Source organism: Rana temporaria, chromosome 2, assembly GCF_905171775.1.
Source record: "Rana temporaria chromosome 2, aRanTem1.1, whole genome shotgun sequence".
Lineage (NCBI taxonomy): Eukaryota > Metazoa > Chordata > Amphibia > Anura > Ranidae > Rana > Rana temporaria.
The window spans coordinates 204,621,645-204,647,910 of NC_053490.1; the positions used below are offsets into that span (position 1 = coordinate 204,621,645).

Genomic DNA, 26,266 nt, shown 5'->3' on the forward strand with positions numbered 1-26,266 from the left:
GGTTACAACACGTACGACGGCACTCTGTTCCATTCAAGCTCGCGTCATAACTTGCTTCTGAAAATGCTCGGGTTTAAAAACGTTGTTTTAAACGTCGTTTTAGCCCACACACGATCATTTTTTATGACACAAAAAACAACGTTTTGAAAAACGACATAAAAAAATTGAAGCGCGTTCAAATTTTTTTTTTGTCGTTTTTCTGAAGACATAAAACGTTTTCCCCACACACGGTCATTTTAAATGACGTTTTTAAAAATGTTGTTTTTTTTCATCACAAAAAACGACCGTGTGTACGCGGCATTATTCTTCCAGACAGTCTATCTAAAGCGTAGAATTTTTATCTAAAATATACATTTCTCCAGTCATCTTCCAGGAAGGCACACCTGAGATGACGGGTCTTACCTGACAGGAAACACAATCAGCAACCAAGTTTAAAAGGCCCCACCCTTCCCTCTGTCCCTCAGTTATTGATTGTGTTTCCCACAGGATGCAGCACAACAGTTTTTCTTTCGTTTCCCTGACCAAGGCCTGAAGCCGAGGTCCTGTCCCTGGGTGTCAGACTTGGGGCAGCCAGTGGTGGATGTGGGGTCTGACAGGGCCTTGCCCTTCCTAGGGCGGATATGATCCCTCCAAAAAAGGTGCTCAGGGGGAGGTGCAGGGCTTGAAGAGTGCTGGAGGCTCCTGGAACCCAGTGGATGTGTCCAGATATCCAGGGACTACATACCCACTCTTTTCTCCTACCTGACAGCGGTAGAGTGGATGGAGGAGCTGCTTTGAATATCTCCATCCGCTTGAGTCCCTGAAGCGCATGGTGTGGACCCTGGCATTGGGTTAGCTGGGCGGACCGAGGGATCTCCTGCTTGATGGGTGTCTGTTGTCGACGTCTGCTGGCCGCTAGTGCGCAGGTCTGGATGCCGGCACACATGAATGATGGATAAGAGCGGCAGTGGAGCGGGGTTCCACGGTCCTGTTCCCCCTCCTGAATCTTTCCAAAACGCAATCCCTCCCTAAGGGTTGTTTTGTCCGGGATGGAGTAGGAGGATGGACCCAATATGGCAGTGCCTGAGATCACAGGGGGTGAGGTTAGGAGTGGCCCTATACCTTCACCCCCGAAGGACATCCTTAAAGGGCTTGAGCTAACAGGAATTTATCTGTTTTTTTCTTTGCAGAAACTGAATGCCCTGCCCAGGGGACTGCCAGTAGGCCTAGGTCCAAAGCCACCTCTAAGTCAAACCGGTGTGGGTACCGCAACGAGAAACTCCCGCAGGACCACAACAAAACAAACCTTTTTGCTTTGGGTGCATCTATAAGTTAGCGGGCAAGGAGATGGCACAAGCTATGGAGTGCCATGCTCTACAGTCTGAGATGCTAGCAACACTCCAGTCCTTCAGGTCTACTGTCGGGAAGCAGCAGGTAGAAGCTTGGCGAGTAATACAGGGGGGTCCCAAGGGCCGGCTCCCTGTTATTCAGATGAGGAGGCTAAGGCCTCAGAGCAATGCTCTCTGGAGGACTGAGAAGATTCTGACCAGGATAGTCAGTTTGAGACTAGGCCTTAGATCCATCTCTTCTCAGCCGAAGAAATGGAGGGTCTCCTTAAAGCAATCTATGCGTCTGAGGATATCCAGATGCCATCCACTCAGGTCTCGGCTCAGGATAACGTTTTATAGGGGATTGGGCAGACCTCAAGCTAAGTCCTTTCCAGTACACCAATCTCCAGGACATAATCCTGAGAGAATGGAAGGAGCCTGAACATAGGATATTAAAACTTAAGACCTGGAAGCGTAGATGCCCCTTTAAAAATGAGGAGGAGGATAAATTCTTTAAAGTACCTCATTTGGATGCTTCTCTAGCTCAAGTATACAAACATTCGGACCTCTCCTTTGAGGAGTCCAGCAACTTGCGGGATCAGATGGATGGGTCAGAAACCCTGCTATGCAGGGCCTGGGATGCCAATGCTGCAGCTATAGGTCCAGCATTGGCCTCCGCCTGTGTTGTCAGTAATGCGGACACATGGGTCAGCAGGTTGACGGACCATGTCTCGCGGGGGGACCAAATCCAAAGAGGTGCTGGATTCTCTGGAGGTAATTGGTAAGGCGGTAGCCTATCTGGCAGATGCTGCGGTGGAAACCGTTGGAACAACCGCCAAGTCGGGTGCTCTTCTAAATTCCGCCAGGAGAGCCCTTTGAGTAAAAACGTGTAATGGGGATTTTACCTCTAAGTCACGTCTGTGGTATACCCTTTGATGGCTCACTGTTCTTTGGGTCGGGCCTAGAACAAGTCCTGTCCCGATCGACAGAGAAGGGCAAGAAATTCCTGACTAAACCCAAGTGGGATAAAGGGAAGAAATTTTTTTGAACCCCCCCCCCCCCCCTGTCTAAAGACCAGTTTAAAGGTAAAAGAGCAGAGGAAAAAGTGGGGGGTTGGAAAGGGCAAGGAAAAAGGTGAAATCCTTTTTTCCGGGCCTTCCAATACGGAAGCCAAATGACGCCAACCTAAAGGTTGGTGGGAGGCTCTCGTGGTTCCTCCCCCAGTGGGAAAAGATCACGCAGAGCCCTTATATTCTAAATCTCATAAGGGAGGGTTACAGCTTGGAATTCCTGTCCACCCCCCCCCCCCTCTGAATTTTATCCTTGCCTATCTTCCTAAAGATCCACAGAAGGCAAGAGGGCCTTTTGGATGGTGTTCTGGAGTTGGCAGAACAGGAGGTTATCCTCCCTGTTCCTGTAGAGCAGATCTGCCAGGTGTTTTATTTCCACATCTTTGTGGTTCTGAAACCCTCGGGCAAATTCTGACTGATTTATAAACCTACGGAAGCTGAACAGATTCTTGCTATACAGGAAGTTCCATATGGAAAGTATCTACACGGTCAGAAGACACCTCCAAGCAGTAGTCTTCATGATCACGTTGGACTTGAAAGATGCTTATCTGCATGTCCCCATTGCCCCGAAACACCAAAAGTTCCTGCGATTTTGCGGTTCAGACAGGGCAAGTTGTCCAACACTGGCAGTTCAAGACGCTTCCCTTCAGCCTAGCGGCCAGTCCGAGAATCTTTACGAAAGTTCTTGCCGAGGTGGTGTCTTTTCTACACCTCCAGGGGGTAGCCATGATCCCAGGACGATATGCTAATCTACAGTCTGGCCCTAGAACAGCTTCGGTCAGACCGAGACAAACTGTTGTCCACTCTAGAAATTCTAGGTTGGATGGTCAGTCAGGAGAAGTCCTCCCTGGACCCCTCACAGTCCAAGGTGTACCTAGGTTACCTGGTAGATTCAGTGGCCCTAAGTTTTCCTTCCCCAGGAAAAAATCGCAAAGGTGCATTACTATTAGTCTAAGAAATAGTGCCCCATTGTTGGTGCCATTGGGAGGAATAGTACCTCATATCATTAGGAGCAATACTGCCCCAAGGGCCGGATGAAGGCTAGCAAAAGGCCACATCCGGCCCTTGGGCCGCAGCTTGGAGACCCCTGGTGTAGGGTCTGCCTGATTGGATACAAATGGATTGGTTAGATGAGAGAGGTGACCACGTCATGGTTATGGTGCATCTAAAGTTGATTGCATAAAGTATATAATGTGTATGGTGGCTAGGCTTAAGGTCACATGAAGGCTCCTTGGGTGCTTTATTTTTTTCCTTTTATTAATGGCAAGCAAGAAGTATTTTTTGACCTGGCATGTTAATTCAAATTAATAATACAAGCATGTGTTCTATGGATCTATGTGGATTGTTAATTATACTGTTACTGTAGGCAGATGGGAGACGGTGGAAATGTTTCTCATCTCTAAATGTTCTTTCCCCCCCCCCAGAGGTCGAAAAGCACAAAAGGAGGGGAAGATTAGCTATGCTGACTTCGTGTGGTTTCTTTTATCTGAAGAAGACAAGAAAACGCAGACAAGGTGATTACAACAGTAGCTTTGAATCTTACCATCCTACTTCAATACCTGCTATGTTTTTGGCCCAATCACAAAAGAGAATTGTTAAAAGTATTAATTTTTTTTGGGTGCAGAACACAAGCAGCCGTAGTATGCTGTGGCCAAGGCAACCAGTCAGAATTCAATCATCGTTGGCTTACCCACTTCCATGTTGATTTCAGGGTGCAGTCGTTTACTATACATGCTCTTCTTGCTGTATTAACACCCTTCATGGGCACCCTGTAGCAAAGGTGCATTTTTTGTATACAATTGTTTAGTAAAACTAGATTCATAATGTCACTTGATTAATATCCTGGAATCTGTACTAAAATGTATGGAGATCAATTTTTTCTATTTTTTTTTTGTTTTATTGTGTTTTTGCTTATAACTGTGTTTTGCATAGTGGGTGAAATACAAGCCACATGCATGAACAAGTATACAAGAGTTTTACTACAGAAAGCAAGTAAACTGTACAAGTTAAAGTGGAGTTCCACCCAAAAATTGAACTTCCGCTTTTCCACTTGCAGATCCCACTGTTTGTGTCAAGTATCGACTAGTTTCCACAAGTAATCACTTTTATACTATAGTATTGTGAACATCGCAATAACAAGCCTGTGCTGTATTAAAAGCAGCTGTGTAGATTTAGGGGAAGAAATTTTTTTTTTTTTTTTTTTAAACCTGGATCAGGATATAGATGTGATTCTTTTAATTTGTCATATGAATATAAGTATAAAAATTGTTTTTATACCCTTGGGTCTGGACTGTTTGGGCTTTAATCCCACTTATTCCTTGTACACACGGTCGGACTTTTGACCGTGCAAAAGTCTCCCGTGAAGTCGTCGAGAGTCCAACGGACAGGTTCTCTATCTAAGGTCAGTCGGACTTCCAACAAAAAAAGTCAGATGGAGGCTACACAGGGCCGGACTTTCAGAGGAAAAAAAAGTCTGTCTGACTTTTTTTCTCAGAAAGTCAAGCCGTGTGTACGAGGCATTACAGTGAATTCTGCCAGAGGACTTTCAATCTGTGCACCAGAGAGGGAGCCTGGTAGAAGATGTGCTACTGGGATTGTGGCTGCACTGCAAGCTGCGAGCAAGGATTTTAGCAAAGTTCGTTTTAGAATCCTACCTCCTGACATTCAGATGTGCACACATGGATTCTGTGTATAGGCTGCAGTTTTTTTTAAGAACGAATGGGGAAATACCTGCTTTTTGCATATGTAAGCTCTGTTTCCTGTTTTCTCTATTTTTCCATATCATATTTTCCTATACAATCCTCTGTTGGAAAATGCATTAGGTGGTGGGTAAAATGGAAATACTGAGGCAGATTTTTCACTTTGGTTGGTATCCTAGTACATCAGGCAACATCTGTTATGTCTGTAAATTCTCAGCAGGAAGTTACACTACCTATGAAATGTAAGCAACTTTAATGGTGCTCTGTTTTTAATGTTGGCTAAGTGTTTTTTTTTTTTTTGTTTTTTTTGTCTCCTCCTGTTTTAGCATTGAGTACTGGTTTCGCTGCATGGACTTGGATGGTGATGGTGTGTTATCGATGTATGAGCTGGAGTATTTCTACGAGGAACAGTGTCAAAAAATGGAAAATATGGCCATTGAGCCCTTATCTTTTGAGGATTGTCTATGTCAGATGTTGGATCTTGTCAAACCACAATGTGAAGGTATATTTCTTTATATTAAATGTAACATTCTGTACATTTTATGAACATTTAGAAAGATTTTGTTATTTTTAACAGGTAAAATTACTCTCCATGACCTGAAGAAATGCAAGCAGGCAAATCTATTCTTGGACACATTTCTGAATCTAGACAAATATTTAGACCATGAGCAGAAAGAACCTTTTTCTACGGTACAGGTAGGTGGCACGCAGTACAGGTGATTAACCTGCTGTTGCTTTTCTTCAGGGAAATGTTAATTCACTGAATATATACATCCTGTAGGTTGAAAACGAAGGACAGGAACTTACAGACTGGGAAAAGTATGCTGCAGAAGAGTATGCCATCTTAGTAGCAGAAGAGGCTGCAACAGAGCAGTGGAATGATGGGTAAGAAAACAATGTGAAAGCATCTTGTTTCTTTAGGGAATATGGATTTGTTTGTCTAATGGTATAATGAATGGCATAATTGTAATAAAGGTGGACATACATTATACAGTTTTCCTTTTTAGATTTACAAAATCCATATAAGGTCAAACCTAAATGCCTTTTTAATTTGTATGCAATCAGGCAGGCCCTTCCACTACATGGTTGAAGGTATGTCTAAAGGAAATTAAACAAGACAATGTGTATAATGTATGGCCAGCTCAACTCTGAATTTCTGTGAATCCTTATACCACTTAATTGTAGAAAAGTGAAACCAAGATAAAAAGGTTTATCTTCATTTCATTGACCTCTGATGGCAACACTGAAACATGAGATGGCCCTTTTTAAAGGAGTCTTCATACATGTGTTGCAATATGAATCTTACATGTTTTTTTTTTGTTTAATGTAAATCCTTCAGCTTGGCAGCCCTACTTGGTGCAAATGTGTGGACCTTCCTTTTGTCTTGTGGGGGTATTTTTAGTTATTGGAGTAGAGTGTATTCACTTTTCAGAGTGAATTTTCACTTGGCTTAGTAAATGAGGTGAAACTGTGGCGATTTGTCATACAATTGTGCAAGCAATATACACGCACGAAACTCGAAAAAATTTGAATATCGTGCAAAAGTTCATTTATTTCACTAATGCAACTTAAAAGGTTAAACTAATATATGAGAGACTCCTTACATGCAAAAAAAGATGTTCAAGCCGTGATTTGTCATAATTGTGGTGATTATGGCTTACAGCTCATGAAAACCCCAAATCCACATTCTCAGAAAAATAGAATATTGTGAAAAGGTGCAATATTCTAGGCTCAGTGTCCCACTCTAATCAGATAATTAAGCCATAACACCTGCAAAAAGTGCCTGAGCCTTTAAATGGTCTCTAGGAATCAGTAGGAATCACAACCATGGGAAAGACTGCTGACCTGACAGTTGTGCAGAAAACCATCATTGACACCCTCCATAAGGAGGGAAAGCCTCAAAAGGAAGTTGGATGTTCCCAAAGTGCTGTATCAACATTAATAGAAAGTTATGTGGAAGAAAAAGGTGCACAAGCAGCGGAGATGACCGCAGCCTGGAGAGGATTGTCAGGAAAAGGCCATTCAAAAGTGTTGGACTTTCACAAGAAGTGGACTGAGGCTGGAGTCGGTGCATCAAGAGCCACCACACACAGACGGATCCTGGACACGGGCTTTAAATGTTGTATTCCTCTTGTCAAGCCACTCCTGAACAACAAATAACATCAGAAGCGTCTTACCTGGGTTAAAGAAAAACACACCTGGTCTGTTGCTCAGTGGTCCAAAGTCCTCTTTTTTGATGAGAGCAAATTTTGCATCTCATTTGGAAACAAAGGACCCAGAGTATGAAGGAAGAATGGAGAGGCACACAGTGCAAGATACTTGAAGTCCAGTGTGAAGTTTCCACAGTCTGATTCATTTTTCAGCAGGACTTGGCACCTCTCCCACACTGCCAAAATCGCCAAAACCTAGTTCAATGACTGTGGGATTACTGTGCTTGATTGGCCAGCAACCTCTCCTGACCTGAACCCCATAGAGAATCTATGGGGCATTGCCAAGAGAAAGATGAGACCGGACAATGCAGAAGAGCTGAAGGCCGCTATTGAAGCATCCTGGTCTTCCATAACACCTCAGCAGTGCCACAGGCTGATAACTGCCATGCCACACCACATTGAGGCAGTAATTGCTGCAAAAGGGGCCCAAACCAAGTACTGAGTACATATATATGCATGCTCATACTTTTCAGAGGTCCGATATTGTTCTATGTACAATCTTTGTTTTATTGATTGCATGTAATCTAATTTTCTGAGATTGTGGAATTCGGGTTTTCATGAGCTGTAAGCCATAATTATCAGCATTGATAAATTTATCTTGCTTTTTATGTAATGAGTCACCTCATATAATATGTTTACCTTTTAAGTTGCATTAGTGAAATAAATGAACTTTTGCACGATATTCAAATTTTTGGGAGTTTCACCTGTGTGTGTATATATAAATATTCAATATACCTTTTTAATACGTCTGTTAATGCAAGCACTTGGGTTATGGCCAACCATACTGGATGTTGGATTTAAATTTCGAAGTCTGAGCCTAGACTAATTCGATGGCTGATGGTAGACCATGTAAAAACTCTTAGCGAGACTTCTGAATGTTTTTTTCCCTTTTTGGCCCTATAGCTCCATGTTGTTGCCCTTTTAAGGCCTGCCTCTGTCAAATCCCAGTAGTAGCAAGTGTGTGACCAAAGATATACAGTGTTTTTTTTTTGTTTTGTTTTTTATTTATTTACTAGGAGTTAAAATTATTGCACAGCTAATATTTAATGGAAACATGTAATGAAACAAATATGGGAGCTGCCATTTAAACATGTTCATAAAATGCAAATTGTCCAGCTTTCTGCTGCCAAGCTGGACCAATAGTTTAATTATTTTAGCAACCACTACTCTGAAACAATAGTAGCTCACGAGTTCTAACCTCACTTTGTTCACACTTGAAGGTCGGTGAATTAGATTGTGCTGAAGCCAAAGAGCATTTTTAGCATTGGTAGCCTACAGCACATGCCACTTTAGGTGCATGTCATTTCATTTTTCTCTTTTCCCATCTGACTCGGTCACAGACTGTTAAACTTATCCTAAAAATAATCCTTTACTTAAAAAAACCCTTGTCTTTGTACAGAGTGGTACGAGTACACACGATTGCTTCATATGATGTGCATTGATAAAGCAGTTAAACAGAATTTGTTCATTTCAGCACTGGTTAGCTAATCAAAGATTAGGCAAAAAATTGTCTATAAAACACTTTAAACTGTGGATGATTTAGTAGATCAGGTAAAAACCAGCAAATTGGCAAACTTGTTGGACATCGATCCTTTTGACTAAGGATTGGTGGCTGTTTGACAAATACCTGAAAATACATTTTTTTTTTTATCTGAACAGAATAGATTTCAAGAAATTAAGAACTTGAACAAGTGAAAGTGTAAATTCCAATGAGAAAAGGACAAAAGCCCCATTAACTAATTCTAAAATGGGATCCAGGTTTATTAAATGTTGCGTGGGAGACTGATCAGTTTACCCATCTGTATGTTCACTCAAAGCCCCTGGTTCCCAAGTATTATCAGATGACAACACAAGCAATAGCTTAAAGTGGCTGTTAAGTCTATTTTTTTATTTAAAATAATAAACATGTTTATACTTGCCTTCTCTGTGAAATGAAATTGCACAGAACGGGTCCGAACCTCCTCCTCCTGGGTCTCCCGTTGGCACTCTGGGCTCCTCCTCTTCTGTGTCTGCCCCCAAAGTAAGCTACTTGCTATGAGGGCAAACATGCAGGCTCACTTACAAGCTGGGCACTGTATGTCCATAGACACACACAGCATAGCTCAGCCCAACCTCGACTGACGGCAGTAGGAGCCAAGTGCTCCCACTGTTCTCAGCAAAGTATGTGCAGCTTGCAAGAAGTAGAGAAGATCTGCAGTCGGGCACAGCGCTGTATCGATACTAGACTCAAGTAATTGGGGAGGGGGGGGAGAACAGACCGTGAAAGTTTTTTTACCCTAATATCTTATGCTGTGTATTCCTCTGTTCAACAGAAGCTGCTCTAACGCCTGGTTTCCATCAAACATTCATGCCTGATGACCAGCATTCGACCAGCACTTGCAGCCTAAGGCTGCAAAACTGATCTATGTATTCTGGAAGAAAACAATAGCACAGCCGGGGAGATCCCACCGGGCTGTGTAGTTATACCCTTCTTTCCAGATAGACTTTTTCAATACACACACATCATGCACTTTTTGACTAACCCAATTCTGGCTTTTGCTCAAAATGTATCCTATAAAAGAATTTTTGATAGAAATAGAACATTCCGGTGGTTGAGCCTGTCGCTTCAGTTCTTAACACCTTACAGTTATTGAGAATGTTTTGTTAAGGGCATCTGAAAGCACTTCTTTGCCCTTGCATGTCCTGCCATGGAGCCAGCATTTGCTGCTACGTAAATTTTTCCAGACTATTGCTAACTAGACAGAACATATGAATACGCATTGAATCTACCTTTTTTTTGAGGTTTTGCTCCTAGAACAATTACAGCTGATTCCATTAGCATTATCGTTTTGTGTTGAATGCAATTCTCAAAGTCTCTAGAATGTCCTTTATCTCTATGCACAGGGCCGGTGCAAGGTTTTTTGTCTACTTAGGCGAAGGTGCATTCTCATTAAAAGCCTGTGGTTGAGCGTCAGTGCAAAGTCCCTCCGCTGGATCCCGCATGCAAAAAAAAAAAACCTTCCTTTTGCCTTGTTACTCCACTTTCGCACTGTTAATACTGATCAAGTCTGATGGTGTCTTGCGCTAGCCCATAAGAGATGTGGCAGAGCTATAGCATCTTGACATGAAAATAATCTTGCATATAATGTCAATTGTGAAAAAGAAAAAAAAAATGCGCTAACCCACAAGTGAACATGTATAAAGCCGCCAGCACTCAAACAAAGTAAATCGGGAATAAAAGTAAATAGTGCAGCACTAAATAAATCAAACATGAAAAAACTGTGACATATAATCAATATGTGCAAAAACCACAACTGAATACAGTGATATAAAAGTCCATGTGCGGTGACCGCACAACGTGGAATATTACAGTACTAGATGGATCGAACAAACACAAAATCAATATGTGCAACAACTGAATATCTATATATATAAAACTCAACGTGTGTGTATGTATGTATGTATGTTCCAGTATCACGTCCAAACGGCTAAAGATATTAACATGAAACTTGGCACACATGTTACTTATATGTCAGCAACAAACATAGGATAGGTGGTTTAACCCTTACCCACCCCCATTTGCCATGGTCGGGGTTTTCCTTTAAAGTCCCATTCAACTCTATGGGAAATACATGTTACTTCATAACTTCCAAACGGCTGTAGATATTTCGATAACACTTGGTCACATGTTACTTATATGTCCACTTAAACTGTAGGATAGTTAATTTATCCCTTAACTACCCCCATTTGTGAGGGTCGGGGTTTTTGTTTAAAGTCCCATGCAAATCAATGGGAAATGTATGTTCCCACATAACTTCTGTACGCCTGGAGATATTTCAATACCTGGTACACATATTACTTATATGCCAAATAAAAATATGACAGTTAAATTAACCGTTACCTACACCCTTATATAAAAGATGGGTATATTTATATTACTATGATTTTCCTCCCCAAAAGGTTAAGATAGGAAGACCGGGCAACGCCGGGTATTCAGCTAGTAATGATATAAAAGTCCATGTGCAATGACCACACAATGTGAAATATTGTTCAGAATAACAGCACTGAATGGTGAATAACTAATTGCCTGAAGGAATCCGTGATTTCACATATAGACAGAATGAGGTACTCTTACCATATGGTGTGACTATGGTAAGAGTAACTCACTCTGTCTATATGTGAAATCACTGCGATTCCTCCAGTCGTTGCACATATTGATTTTGTGTTTGTTCGATCCATCTAGTACTGCAATATTCCACGTTGTGTGGTCACCGCGCATGGACTTTTATATCGCTGTATTCAGTTGTGGTTTTTGCAGGTTGCACATGTTGTTTTTGTCACTGGTTTTTCATGTTTGTTTGTTTGATTTATTTAGCGCAGCACTATTTACTTTTATAATCTCAATTGTTTGGCAAGTATGTTAATAATTGCATGTGTCCCACTACCTCCTTCAATGTCAAGTGTGAGCTGTGCTTACTGTGAACCTGCCATATTTCCTGTTCACTGCCTGAGCTATGGAGCAGATAAACAAACATGCATGCTTGAAGACACTCGCCTACAGTGTGAAGCAGCCAGGAACCCTCACAACGAATGTTGCACACCCTCCTTCTGGGGGGGGGGGGGGGGTTGGTTGACCAGTCCTAGGCTTGGAACTATGAAGGTAGAAGTGCTCACTCCCCGCTAAGCAGCAGCTTCTGAGGTGATAGGAGAAAGAGAGCCATCAGCCTCCTGCATTGTTATCTGAACAAACAATCTGCACATGCTTTTGTTGAACACCTGTTTGGGGGAAATCCCTTGATGATAAAGCAAGGAAGTCTCATGTAAAATAGGGTTTTTCTTGTGGGTAAAAAAGTTAAGTCTCTTCCTACAACTACCACTTCTTGGCAAAGAAGTTATTTTCATTCTCCCCATTTACCTGCTTCCAAAGCTTAGCACTTCCTTTCATCGCAAGCCCTTGATGCCCAAATCCACTAAGTCTGTCTGTCTAGAAACCCTCTCCACAATGAAAGTGGTTCCCTCACTAATTTGAGTGGGGGGGCACCTGTTTCACCAGTCTGCCAGCGAATGGCTGTGGTCACTGAGCTCTTATCAATGATAGACTGCTTGCAGCCGCAGTTATGCATGCCTGCTGGCATAGCCAGTGAGCAACTGCACAAAACACGCTGGATGTTGAACCTCAAGGATGCAATCTGACCTCCCTGCAGTCTTGCATGCAGGCTCTGGGTTTAGTATGGCGTCCACCTTTTTGATGCGGTCCTGTATGTGTAGTTCCATAGGAGGGTTCTGCAGAGGAAAATCAAAATGGGACAAATCTCTCGCTTCCCTGGACAACCATATTCATCTGGACTGGTCGATGAGGGTCTTCCTCCTCCTGGTGGTTTTGGTCTCCTTTCCTTAGACAGGTCCTTTCTTGTGCTTCGCTGAATGGTAGTCATGACAGATGCCAGCCTGTCTGGTTGGGGAGGGGCCCAGGGTTTGAGATCAGCACAGAGTTGCTGGACACTGGAGGAGACTTGGCTGCCCATAAGTGTGCTGGAGCTGCGAATGATCAGGTTGTGCTCTAAGCACTGGACAGACCTTCTCCGGGGGTGCCTGGTCAAGATCCAATTGGACAATGCCATCGCAGTAGTCTGTTAACCACCATGGCAGTACGAGAAGTGTGGCAGCACGTTGGGGGCATTGTGCATTCTTCAGTGGGTGTAACAGCTCTCGCTCTCATCTTCTGCTGTCTCAACGCAACCGGAAAGTACTAAGGCTCTCAGCGAGAGTAAGGAACCCCCTGGCGGATGCAATCAATGTGCTGGTGGTGCCATGGGATCAGTATCTCCTCATTTACACATTTCCTCCCCCAAGGTGCTTGCCTCTCCTGCCCCAAGGTCCTGTCTATCACCTTGCTTTACCATCTCTGGCTTTGACCGCATGGCTATTGAAAACTAAGTTTTGAAGGACAGGGGGTTGTCTGGGTTGGTTATCCCCACAATGTTTAAGGCACGCAAGTCTACTCAGATTTATCATCGCACTTGAAAGGCTTATATTACATGGTGCAAGGCTCTGGGAATCCATCCCAACTTTTTCTTATGCTAAAGCTCAAGCCACCCCAATGGGGTGCTTAACAAAAGCTTGCCTTGAGTATCATTAAGGGCCAGGTTTCTGCCCTTGTGATCGCCTTTAAGCATTCTTTGGCCATACACTTTTTTTTTTTTGTTTTTTTTTATTGAACAATTTTATATTCTGAACATAGTACTGCAAGTTACAAGGCAATACTGAAGAAATGCACAAAACAACGAAATATGGCTCATACACATATAGACACAGCAGATCAAAAATGTATTCCAATTAAACAATCAATGAGTGAAAAACCTTATGTCTAAGCTATTCATGGGATTTCACTCTAGGAGGATTTATAGTTTTACGGACCATTAGTGCATGTGTCTGCGGACTCAAGCCATCTATCCCAGATTTTGTTACTTATCTGGACAACCTCTGTTAATGTATATGAACTTTTTGTAGGGAAGTGTTTAAATTATATCTAATTTCCAGTCGTTGCAGCTGGGGGGAGTGGGTCTCATCCACTGTCTCGCTATAATTTTTCTAGCAGAAAAGTATGTTTAATGCAAAAATGTTTTAGTGAATTTATCCATCTCAGAATCGGGGAATATCCCCAGTAGGCATTGTTTGGGGTCCAAGATCAATGGGGATCCCATGTCATCATGGAGGAAGTCCACAATCTGCTTCCACAGACTCTGGAGCACCGGGCAGGCCCAGAGCAGATGGAAGGATGTGCCCGTTGCTTGATTACACCTTGTGCATGAGGTAGAAGACTGTTGTCTAAAGTGGGCGATTCTTAGGGGGGTGAGATATGCTCGATGCACCACATACAACTGGGTCATTCTGTTGGAGAGCTTGGGGGATACAGTCTTGCATGAGTCAAGTGCTTCACTCCACTCCTCATCCTCCAGCGGGCCCACCTCTCTCTCTCCCATCTTGGTTTAAGGCTGTAAGCCAGCGTGGTAGATGATGGGGTGAGGAGCATAACCTAAAAATCAGAGATCAGCTTTCGTGGGTCCACACCCTTAACCACTGCCATGATAACATTGGGTGTAGACTGTGGCAAAGGCTGGGGAAACTGAGCTTGAGCTGCATGACGCAGTTGAAAGAATCTAAAGATATATTGGGCAGCAGGAACTCATTTTGGAGGTCCCCAAAGCTTTTAAGTGTGCCGTCAAATTATGTGGTTTAAGTTATATATTCCATGTTCGCTCCATATCTCTGTGTCAGGGATCAAGAGAAACTCTGAGAGTAGTCTATTGTGCCATAATGGGGTGTAGTCGTTGTGTTTAGGGGTCGTCAACATTTTAGAGGCAATGTCCCATACGCGCCTATATTGGTACAATAGGGACCCGCGATCTCTATTGGAGTTATTCCCACTAGGTCCCACTGCGTTTGCAGTAAGTGGATCGGAGGTTGGTTGTGCCCATCGTGGACAAACGTGAAGAATCTGAGCCTGTCTGTTTTGTCTATGTGGTGCAGCTGAGACAGTTGGGATGCAAGGTGATAAAGATTTAAGTCGGGGAGGGCTGTGCCGCAAGGTCAGTAGGGTTCTTAAGGACTCACCAGGCCAGCTTGTGTCTGTTGGTACCCCAAACGAATGTCTTGAGTATGGCCTCCATTGACTTGAAAAATTTAAAGGGCAGGTATACAGGTGTGTGCCAGAGTATATGCAATATTTTAGGGAGCAATATAATTTTAACAATATTAATGCGGACCCACACACCGAGCAGCAGTCTCGCCCATACATGGATTTTCGACTTGATGAGGTTGAAAAGGTGCTCTATGTTCAGGGGTATATAGTCAGCCGGTTTTCTATTCACCAATACTCCAAGGTATTTGATAGTGTTCACTCGCTGGAGTGATAACTGCACCTGTAGCTTGGGAGAGGGGAAACTGTCCATAGGCAATATTTGGGATTTCTCCCAATTAATTTTAAGGCCGGAAAATTGACCAAAGTGTGTAATCGTATGTAATGCCTTCTGAAGAGATGTGGTAGAGTCGACCAGGTATAGTAGCGTGTCTGCGTACAAGCTAATTTTTTCAGTCAGGGAGCCAAGGCAAAGACCCTGGATCTCGGGGTCCCCTCTAATGAAGATTGCAAGGGGCTCCGCCGCCAAGGCGTAAAGGAGCGGAGACAGTGGGCAGCCCTGCCTAGTGCCCCTGGATAAGTCAAATGTCTGGGAGGCCCTCCCGTTGGCCACCACCCTACCCCTAGGTGCCAGATGTAATAATGGAACCCACTTAATGAAGTTGGGTCCAAACCCAAAGTTACAGAGGCATCCCCAAAGGTACCGCCATTCCACAGAGTCAAAGGCCTTGGCGGTGTCCAAGGCCACTACCACCTGGGACCCAACATTAGCACGTGTCGCTTGTAAGTTAATGTACAATTTTCTGTGGCTGAAGGAGGTGTTACGCCCCGGCATAAATCTTGCTTGGTCAGCATGGATCAGGGTTAGAATTACTTGGTTAAGGCGTATGGCAAGTACTTTAGCCAGAATCTGTCTACCTGGAGGAGCGATATGGGTCAATAGGATTCCGGGAGGCCCGGGTCCTTGCCAGGTTTAGGTATGAGGGTAATGACCGCCTCGCTCATCGATGGGGGTAAGATGAAGTTGTCAAATAAATGTTTAAATATAGCTTGGGGGCAAGTATCTCACTGTATTGGGCGTAAAATTCGATGGGTAACCCATCTGAACCCGCGGCCTTGGGGCCATTCACGCTTTTATTCGTACTTTTATCCACGGGGTATGTTCCTTATTGCCACTGTGGGACCTAATTTGTTTTTATTTTATTTGGTTCTCCAGGGAATACCCTGAATGCTCTCAAAGTTTTCTTCTTGGTCCCAATCACTTCAGCAAGGTGATTTTTGTCAGACCTGGCAGCCTTATCTTGTAAGTTTCCCCATCTAATCTTGCAAAAGTATATGGTGGTCCTCTGTCCGTGCCCTTTTTTTTTTTCCAAAGGTGATGTTGGCTTTTCACACTAATAAGGACATTGTCTTCCCTGCCTCGTGTCTGACTGACATATTTTAAGGAGGTTGCTTTGCACTCCTTGGATGTGAATCAGGTGGTTTGTGTATACTTGTCTGCTACAGCTTTCTTCCAGAGGTCAGATTCTCTTTTTGTGCTCACAGATGGCACACAAGTTTGGCTGCCGCCTCTCCCACTATTTTTCTCATTGGATTTGGCAGACGATTGTTTAGGCATACACCATTAAGGGTCAAGCTCTTTCCTTCCCTGTTCCGGCACACTCCGACAAGGAGATTGGTTCCTCCTGTGCGTGCCAACATTGGGGTCTCTGTCTCACGTCTACAAGGTGTCTACCTGATCGTCTCTGCACACTTTTACAAAATGTAACAAAGTTGATGTGTTTTGCATCTTTAGGTGCTTGTTTTGCGGGCTGCTGTTTTTAACTTCCCTTGTTTGCCCCTTCTGGAATATTTTTGTGATTGCCATGTTTGCCTGGTTGTCCTTGTTTGGTTTGCTCACTCTTCTGTTGAGGCACTGCTTTGGGTTATCCCTATGGTCAAATAAGTGAAGAGCTGTCCATCAATGAACACAAGAGAATAGGATTTGTTACGGTAAAATCCCTTTTCGTCTTTTTAATTGATGGACACTGCACCCACTCTTGTGTCTGAGTTAGTTTTTTTACTTTGGGGCTAACTGGCTTGCCTATAGCAGATGGGTTTCATACCAGCTAGGACTGCCCATAGTCTCTCTTCTTTTCTGACTAGTGTCCTACTGTAGGTGGTGCTATAAAACCCTATGGTCAAAGAAGTGAAGAGCTGTGTCTCTCAAGAGATTTTACAGTGAGTAACAAAAATCCATTTTTTTTTATCTCATTCCTTGACATGACCTCCTACTGCAACAGTTATTTTATTGTTATTTAGAATGACTTCAGCAACAAGTGCTAATAGTTAACTTGGGCTGTTATGAATAATCTTGTTTAGAAAGTTGCCTAAATGTTTTCTTTAAGATGTGGTAATTCTTACATTTTAAAGGTAACTTACAGTGGGAGTAAACTCCCTTATTATAATTTTACCTGTAGGTAGGCCTTATTATAATGCTCACCTATAGGTGTACAGTAAGTATGCACAATTTGGAAATCTTTAGATGCAGCCGGTGACTTCACCAGGACATGCGCCCTAAAGGAACAGCACAGGCATGCCATTGCTTCAGAGCCTGCGCAGGAGTAATGCCATTGCCGGCTCAGCCATTTTATATAGCCGAAGCCTGCGAACCCGGAAGGATGACCAGGTGAAGATGGGAAAAACACCTTAAGTGGTGGCAGCGCGATTTAAACTGCCCGGTGCCTTTTTTTGTTTTGTTTTTTGTTTACTATAGCTTTAAATGAAGTTAAAGTAATTTTCTAGATCTTTGGCCAGATTTTTACTAGCCAGCTTATAGGGTACTCCGTGAGAGCAATATAGTCTCATTGGGTTCCATGGGGTGGGTGGGTATTTGTTTTTGGTACAGTAACTAATGAAAATTTTTTTTTTTTTTTTTTTTTTTTTTTTTTTGTCTAGTTCCATGTAACCTCATCCATTACAGCAGCAACACCATCCATGTACCACATAGAAATTAGATATAACTTGAAAGTGTTAATTGTAATGCACTGGGCTATGTAATAGGGAGAGGCAAGTTAACCTCTCTGCTTCCTGTCCCTTCAGGTGGGCTGGGCCTAACTCTTGGTGGTGCTGTCATGGGGGTTACATGGAAATGCAATTTCCGGTAAGATTACCTTCATCTTTCTTGTTTCCTGGGCCATAAGCCTTCATGTTTTAGCCAATGAAACTTATTTGTATATCCGGCAACTCAACATCCAAACCTAAAACAAATTATCCATGCACACAGGTGTATAGAAAACTATAATGCCCACTAGTTTGATCCTTGTGAAATTTGTTTTTGGTATTCTCTTAGCTTCATATTTAACCTCTACTTTTAAATGGATAGATTTAACAGGAATACTACATATACTACATATGTAGCAGAATAGGAACTAGTAACGCTACACATAATGAGCATGAAAATTATATTCTGATGGTACAATCTTCTGTAAACGTATGTAGTGCAAGAACCTACTTGGATACAGCTTGAACAGATAGGTTGGCCCTGATACTTCCTTTTTGGTATCTATAAAAGTTTGTATAGATTAAGATGGACATGCAAAAAACTTCAAATGGTTATGAAGTTTGGGCATACCTAGACTTCCTCCTATGGCTCCAGGGGTGTCTGAAATCCCTGGGACCAGATGGCATTTTGTCAGCCTGGTCTGTGTTAAGAAAGACGTTTGTTATAAAACAAAACCTGAGCACAATGGGAGGAATTAAGAGTTCTGCAAGCACAAGCCCCTTTGTTAATTAGGGGCAATCAGTTCTCTGTTATGTGTCCGTGACAGGCACAGAACTGAAAACATGAGAGCTGGAACAGCCAGCTCTGACCGGTCTGCCCGTCCCCTCATTATAATGGTGCAGGAAGCTTGGTTAACTTCCCAGAATATATTTAAACAAGTTACTTTACTTTATGTGCGTTTTAATAAAGTAGTATTAAACCTAAAAACAAAATTTAAGCTGTTGTAGCTTAACAAACTGTAATTTTCTTTTATGCTTTCCTTCCTTTATTTTCAACTAGTGGTATGACCAGTAATGCACTTTCTCTCTAAGGGTGTCTCCACTAGAGGAGCAATGGAACACCTTTTTCACAGCAGGGTTGTCAATCTGGGGAGAAGCAGTTGTATGGGGGACAATGGATTGGCATTGTCTCCTCTCCCCTGTAGCCAGTGCTGGCGGACAGTGGTGATCCCTTAACCAGACTGGAGCAGCACAAAAATAGGTATGTATATAGATAGAACCTTTTCACACAGACGAGCTCTAGCTAATGCTTTTTAATCAGATGGAGCGCGTTTTTTATTTATTTTTTTGCTTTTGGGATAAAAAAATTACTTAAATGAATTAAAGCTGACTATTGTTGGCACCCTGGTCATTGGTAAATGTTTTGTCTCAACCTCTAACTGCAGTCTTTGCTGGACAGCTTGGTCTACTAAGGGAAGTTGAAAAATAACAGACTTGCTGGCCAGATCACCAGATGAGAAAGGGGAAAATAAGCTGCTGTTTGACGTCACTGTAAACAGGACTATTGAAAAAAATATAACTTTATGTAATGCTGGGAAATATGGTGTTGCTGTGGGAGTGTGTAAATGTGGGGGAAAGGATGGGGGGGTGTGTCTTGACTTAAAACATACAATATACATGGACAACTTTTCCTAACTTTGGCTCCATTGCTTGTTTTTCTTGTTTCAGTTATGACACAGAATTAAATACCTTAGAGACCGATCTAGTGGATGAAAAGACCTATGGAATTGATAAAAGACCCTACTTGGACGTGCCTTCTGAACGGTCACAAATTGACCTAGGAGAATATGAATACGAAGATGACTTTGAATAAACAGTACTGCAGTGTAAAAAAGGGGGTATCCTACAGCGGGTCTGTTGATTGCCCTGAAGTTTATTATGTATTGGCTGTGGACGGCACTTTATACATGCTTTACAGATTTACTAAAAGACTCATCATAACGATCTGCTGATAAGCATAAGCTGGTATTTTTGTATTTATTGCTAAAATATTTATTGTATCACTTTGTTTTGCTGTGCTGTCTGCCTAGAAAGTGTCCTGTATTTCAACAATGTGAATTTCCCTATCCACTTTTCTGATCATTTCTGTGTAGCAAAATGTCAACAGGTTTAGTGTTCGAATGGTAATGCAAGTTAAAAAAAAAAATGTCCAGAGGACCTAATTGTTAACCTTTTAATTACTTTAACGGATGTTCCACCTCAAGTGGCTTAAAATGAATTCTTCCTAAAATAGCCAAATGTAATGTGGATAAGGGACATTAAAATGTTTGGGAAGCAACTGATTTGGTGTTCCTGATCCTCTGCTATGCTTGCATTCAAGGATATGCAGCCTGCACTCAAATTATACTATTTCTATAGACTTAAATTGGCCTATTGCAGGCCTTTGCTCTGGCAGAAGTATTTTATACTTGCAATAATACATTATACTAACCCTAGCAGTATACCTACAATGTTTAGAATGTATACATTGTACTTCTTCTGTCTCCTACCAGTCTGTCCTAAACCTGATGTTCCATCATATATATCAATCAGCTCAGCTCTGGTTCTTGAACTGCATACTAGCAAGGCAGATACTCTGGGCTACCTGGGCACCCAGCTGCGTTTTGCACAGTGTGACAGAGGTAGTCATTAGTTTGGTGTCCAGCACTGGAATGTGTTAAGGTGACAGGAAGAATACTGCTAATAGACAGTATTTTTTGATGCCATGGTGACTAAGATCTATTTATCCGGTCTCCTAGAAGAGAAAAATTGACGTGCAGGCTGCAGGTCCCAGAATATTTCTGGTATTGTGATGGATCAGGGACACTGAGGTGATAACTTTATACACCCCAACCTCCAATGTCTGCTTGGCATGTTGGTTTTTGGTTGGATATCATCATGAGATTTTTGGCACTTAAAACAAAAAGTTAAAAGTATTGTCAAACACAATATCCCTGCCCTTTAATCCACCACTAATATGTAACCCTAAAGAGGCTCATGATATTGAATTAATGTTGAAAATTACCCATAATGTAAATCTCAACCTAAACCTGATATTGTCAAAGGCCTCATAAATCAAAATCTCCGCTGTACACTTGCTAAGAAACAATACTTGGGATGCCATGACTGACCACAAGAAAATACTATATTTCTGGCTGTCATACTGACCTTATGGTTTTAAGGCATTCTTGGGCCCCATCCACAACTAGGTGTTACAGGAACACATGAAAAATGTGTGTCATGCTTGCAAAATTGTTTATTCTTAATGGTACCCAAAATGCTGGTGGGAGTCGTGCACCAAAATGCGAGGCTCACTGCCAGAAAAAGGTACATTGGCTATTTGGTGTGAAGAAAAAAGTCACGCAGGTGTGAATGAAGCCTCACTCATTGACTTGGAACAAGTATGCTGTTCAGGAGTTCAAACTTCTCATCAGTCACTCAAAATAGTTCAAAGCTAGAGACACAGGCAACTAATCCTACCTAAAGGCAAAGTCCGCAATGGCAGCAGCCTACATGTTTCTTCCAGACTTTTCTTATTTAAAACCCAAGTGCACTAATATGCAATTATGACCAGATTTCCCAGTTGAACGCCTGATCTCAAAGCCTCACTATTTGCTAGTAAGGCCGCCCAATACACATACGAGACAGTACTAAAGAAGTGCCTGCTATGTGTTGCCATTGGATGTTTGTGTTTTTTTTTTCCTCCACTTCCTCCTTTGACTTGACTCCTGAAATGTTGCATACCTGTCCTATTGAGTGCCAGAAGTCTCTTGTGCCAAGTTTGAAGAGCACCAAACTCCTGCCACCAAAAGATACCGATTTGTGCTAGCTGACCTGAAGCTGCCCTTGAAGAAAGTTCTGTTCAATTGCCTTAACTCATCTCTTCATTCAATTGTATGTCATGCTGCCTTGTTTGCACAATAAGCATTGTGCTAAAGTGCCATATAACGCAGAGTCCATTAGTTTCTATAGTTATCACATTCCATTCCTTTCAGATCCCTTTAATGACCAGCCTTAAGTCCAGTCTCTCAGATGAAAGCGGAACAAATTTTGTTTGAGTGCCTTCAAATGTACATATGTAAATTGGGGCATTTCCAGTATTTTATTATGATAAATTTAGATGAAAATGAATTTGTACATGTTTGCAGTGTAGAAATATTAAAATAATTTATATATTGTATTTTGAAATAAACTATATTTTGCACACAGTTTTTGTTTCTCAGGCTTACAAAGTAATCCTAAAAATGGACTGTCACTGTAGTGTGATTTATTATTGTAGAAATCAGGTAATGTATATTCAAACCAGTCATGTAGCTTCTGCAGGGGAGAGGCGTCAAACCCACAGGCACTGATATTTTGATTTGTAAAGTTCCACCAAAGTACATTTTAGTGAAATCTTTTCACTCCTTTGAAAGGGGATATTTTACATGGTTATGTGGCTTTGTGCTTGGTGACCAACTTTCTACATTTGCTGCAGCTTCTACACATCATGCTATTTCTGGTTGGTTTGTTTATATTCTGTTATGGATAATCCAGAAAAAATAAAGCCCTCCCAACAAACTGCGGCAGGAACACTTCTCCATGCATGCAGGATAGCCACCAAATGTAGGAACAACCTCCATAATGCAGGCATGACCTTATACTACTGTACCTTTTTATAGATGGTACCCTATGAAACAATTGGTTACAGGGCACACTAACCGAACAACAAAATCAGGAACCGGAAACTTCTATCTTGCAAGAGTTTCTCTTGTTTTTTGTTGCACGTCTCAGCCTGCCAATTACAGATCAGTGTACTAGAAAAGCCAGTCCATTAAAGCTTTGCTTTGTTTTAGGTCAATAAAACAAAATAACCCTCTCGCAAATGGAAGTTGCTTAAAGAGAAGCTTTAGTCAAATTTCTAAAAATTGAAAGTCGGCAGCTACAAAAGCTGTGCCTGCTGTCTTTTTAATAAACAGATACTCGTTTGTCCCAGGATCCAGCGCTGTGCTCGCCCAAGCCATTTTGTTCCGTCTGTCTTTGGTCCCCGACGGCATCTTAACTGCAGGCACGCGGCTGCAAATTTTTGTGGCTTCACAGCCAGCTGCACATGCGTGAGCCATGATGCGCATTGTGAAAGGTCCTGCAGTCTTCTGGGACCTCTGACGTGTCTGAGAAGACTGAGGGGAGGAGAACTTCTGGTCAAGTAACCCCCCGCCCCCTCCCACAAAAAAGTGCCATTTGGTAATGAGAAGTCTCTACTTTTTCAGATCCAAACTAGAGTGTTCACGTATGGCCAGAACATCCAAGATGGTAGCGGAGGCCGACTCACAGCAGCAGCCCTGCTGTGGACAGCACTCACCAACTCCCTCACTACTGTGTTTTCAGCAGAAGACACAAACTGCAGATCATGCAGCCCATCTGCAGAATCCACAGAGGGATGTGATCTAACGGCCTACCTGAAGGGCCCTATTCATACGTTAAGACCTGAAGGCTGTGCTCCCAGCCGGAAGGCATCCTACAAATGAGAGATGAGTAACGGTAAACATGCTTTATGCCATGTGGGCAAGAAGGTGGCAGACTTAATGGACACAATGGAACAAGTAAAGGAGGAGCTTGAGACCCATCAGAGGGCATTAAATGGTCATACAACACAGCTGCAGGATTTACTATTCCATATAGATGAACTAATGAAAAACTACAGCCAACTCCTGAAACAGTGGAGGCAGCCAACTGCAACAGTTTAAATCCATCTTCAGGATTAAAAGGGCACACAGATCACTGGGCCCCCAAACATCTGACAACATGTCGCATACAACACAAACTTTTTCCCCCCCTCATAATAGGGGGAAAATCACGGGTAAGTGTTATATGCTGATAGTGTACCTCGGAGGGGAAGCAGGGAGACGAGCGCCGCCAGAATTCAGAGCTGTTATCTCCTGTATAATCGGCTCTCACTCGGCTCTGATGTCACACACACACACACACAGTCCCGCCTTCACAACTGGCATTGGACCAGTATTCTCTCAATCACAGGAGCTGGTCCAATGCCGATGGCGAATGAAGGACTGTGTATGTGACTGCCGACTGAGAGCCGAGTAAACGGGAGATGGCGGCTCGTGATTTCCTGCACTGTATGAGAGATGGTGAGGCTGCAGATGGGCACTGACCATTTTGCTCCAAAGTGCTTTATTTAAAAATAAATTCAATGAAACTTCCCTCAAATTGAAAATGCGTGTTATACGCCGATAAATACGGTAATCGTAGTAGCAGCGCACACCTGAATGCACGTTGACTTTAATGGCAATACAAACTTATTACTAGATGTCTTTTTGAGACAAACACTGGTTACTTTGTAGAGCTCTGTGCAGACTCCTAGATGTCCTATTCCAGTTACACACTCCTTAAAGAATAAATCTGCTTTTAAGATCGAACTCCCTCTATTTCTCCAGACACTTGAACTCCTCAAATCGCTCTGCTTGATTTTCATCCAGTAGAAACCCATCATTCCGTTACCCAAGTGGCAACTGCATCCTATCCACTACCTCTGATAGGCAATAATTCCTATTAATTACATCAAATTTTTGTTTACCCCATTTCTCACTCCTTACTTCTGTGAACCTGCTGAGGCTCATCTGAGGACCCTCGCTCTACACTTTTGCTCTTTTTTAAAGTATATGTTGAAACTAAAATGTTTGTGTATATACAGTGTAATATATGTAAGGAATACAGCGCAGGTCTGTAAATATAATTTATAATGACGTGATGTCAAAATATATTAGTGAATGTGGCTGCTGCAGCAAAAAAAAAATGCTAGATAAACATATAATATAGAATGTAAAAGGAATAAATGCTGCGCTGCTAGTATGGTGTGTGTATGTAAGTCAATATCAACATGATATGGTAAACATTATACACACTAAAGTAAACAAAGTGCTTAAATGTGCAACAAATGCAAAAGTAAAATAGTTCCTGGGAGGAACGGCGTGCTGACGTCATCACTGTTTGCCCGCGACTATCCGGAAGGAACGAGCGGATTATACAAGCCGGCCGGCTTTACATTTTAACACACGCCAATGTACTACTTTGGACATGTGAGTGCATAATTTTGTTTTACCAATAAATCGTTTTGTTAGCAGTACTACTCTGTTTGCCCTTCTTGTCTTCACTCCTGGGTTCAACGCATGAGTGCGTTCTGGCTAAGGATTATCCATTTTTTCCATCTGGTGTGGAGGAACCTAGCTGGGGAACGGAGGTTATCTATCAGATACAGTGCTACATGCGATTTATTATTTGGTGTTCTGTAAGCAGAATATTTACTTGAGGTGGAGGTGCTTCAACTAGCTGTCTTACACTTGCTGTGGATTTTCTCTCCAACACAACTCGGGTGCTTTTATGAAGATCATTTAACGTCCAACTACATCTTAGCTGACCACAGCTATATGGACTATTATTTATTTCTGTGCACTATTTTACTTTTGCATTTGTTGCACATTTAAGCACTTTGTTTACTTTAGTGTGTATAATGTTTACCATATCATGTTGATATTGACTTACATACACACACCATACTAGCAGCGCAGCATTTATTCCTTTTACATGTGTATATACAGTATCTCACATTTTTGTAAATATTTTGTCTTTTTATGTGATAACACTGAAGAAATTACACTTTGCTACAATGTAAAGTAGTGAATGTACAGCTTGTACAAGTGTAAATTTTCTGTCCCCTCAAAATAACAACACACAGCCTTTAATGTCTAAACCGTTGGCAACAAAAGTTAAAATATCCAATTTGGGCCCAAAGTGTCAATATTTTGTGTGGCCACCATTATTTTCCTGCACTGCCCTAATCCACTTGGGCATTGAGTTCACAGGCTGCCACTGGGGTCCTCTTCCACTCCTCCAAGATGACATCACAGAGATGATGGATGTTAGAGTCCTTGTGCTCCTCCACCTTCCATTTGAGGATGCCCCTCAGATACTCAATAGGGTTTAGGTCTGGAAAAATGCTTGGCCAGTCCATCACCTTTACCCTCAGATTCTTTGGCAAGGCAGTGGTCATCTTGGAGGTGTGTTTGGGGTCGTTATATTGGAATAATGCCCTGCAGCCCAGTCTCTGAAGGGAGGGGATCATGCACTGCTTCAGTATGTCACAGTACATGTTGGCATTCATGGTTAACTCAATGAACTGTAGCTCCCCAGTGCCGGCCGCACTCGTGCTGCCCCAGACCATGACACTCCCACCACCATGTTTGAATGTAGGCAAAACACACTTGTCTTTTGTACTCCTCACCTAGTCGCCACCACAAACGCTTGACACCATCTGAACCAAATAAATATCCTGGTCTCATCAGACCAC

General features: G+C 42.4%; 1 protein-coding gene across 3 annotated transcripts in view; it reads left to right on the forward strand.

The window, feature by feature from the left end:
* Nucleotides 1-22,134, forward strand: part of PPP2R3B (protein phosphatase 2 regulatory subunit B''beta) — a 102,921-nt gene extending 80,787 nt beyond the window's left edge. For 2 of the 3 annotated variants that reach the window (XM_040336271.1, XM_040336273.1), the window contains 5 exons: nt 3,802-3,891; nt 5,403-5,578; nt 5,654-5,772; nt 5,858-5,961; nt 19,615-22,134. In XM_040336271.1, coding sequence (XP_040192205.1) covers nt 3,802-3,891; nt 5,403-5,578; nt 5,654-5,772; nt 5,858-5,961; nt 19,615-19,759 — 634 coding nt within the window. In that variant the 3' untranslated portion in view covers nt 19,760-22,134. Of the gene's footprint in view, nt 1-3,801; nt 3,892-5,402; nt 5,579-5,653; nt 5,773-5,857; nt 5,962-17,985; nt 18,047-19,614 lie in introns of all 3 variants that reach the window. The other variant, XM_040336272.1, reaches the window with a different exon arrangement.
* The last annotated feature ends 4,132 nt before the right edge of the window (nt 22,135-26,266 follow it).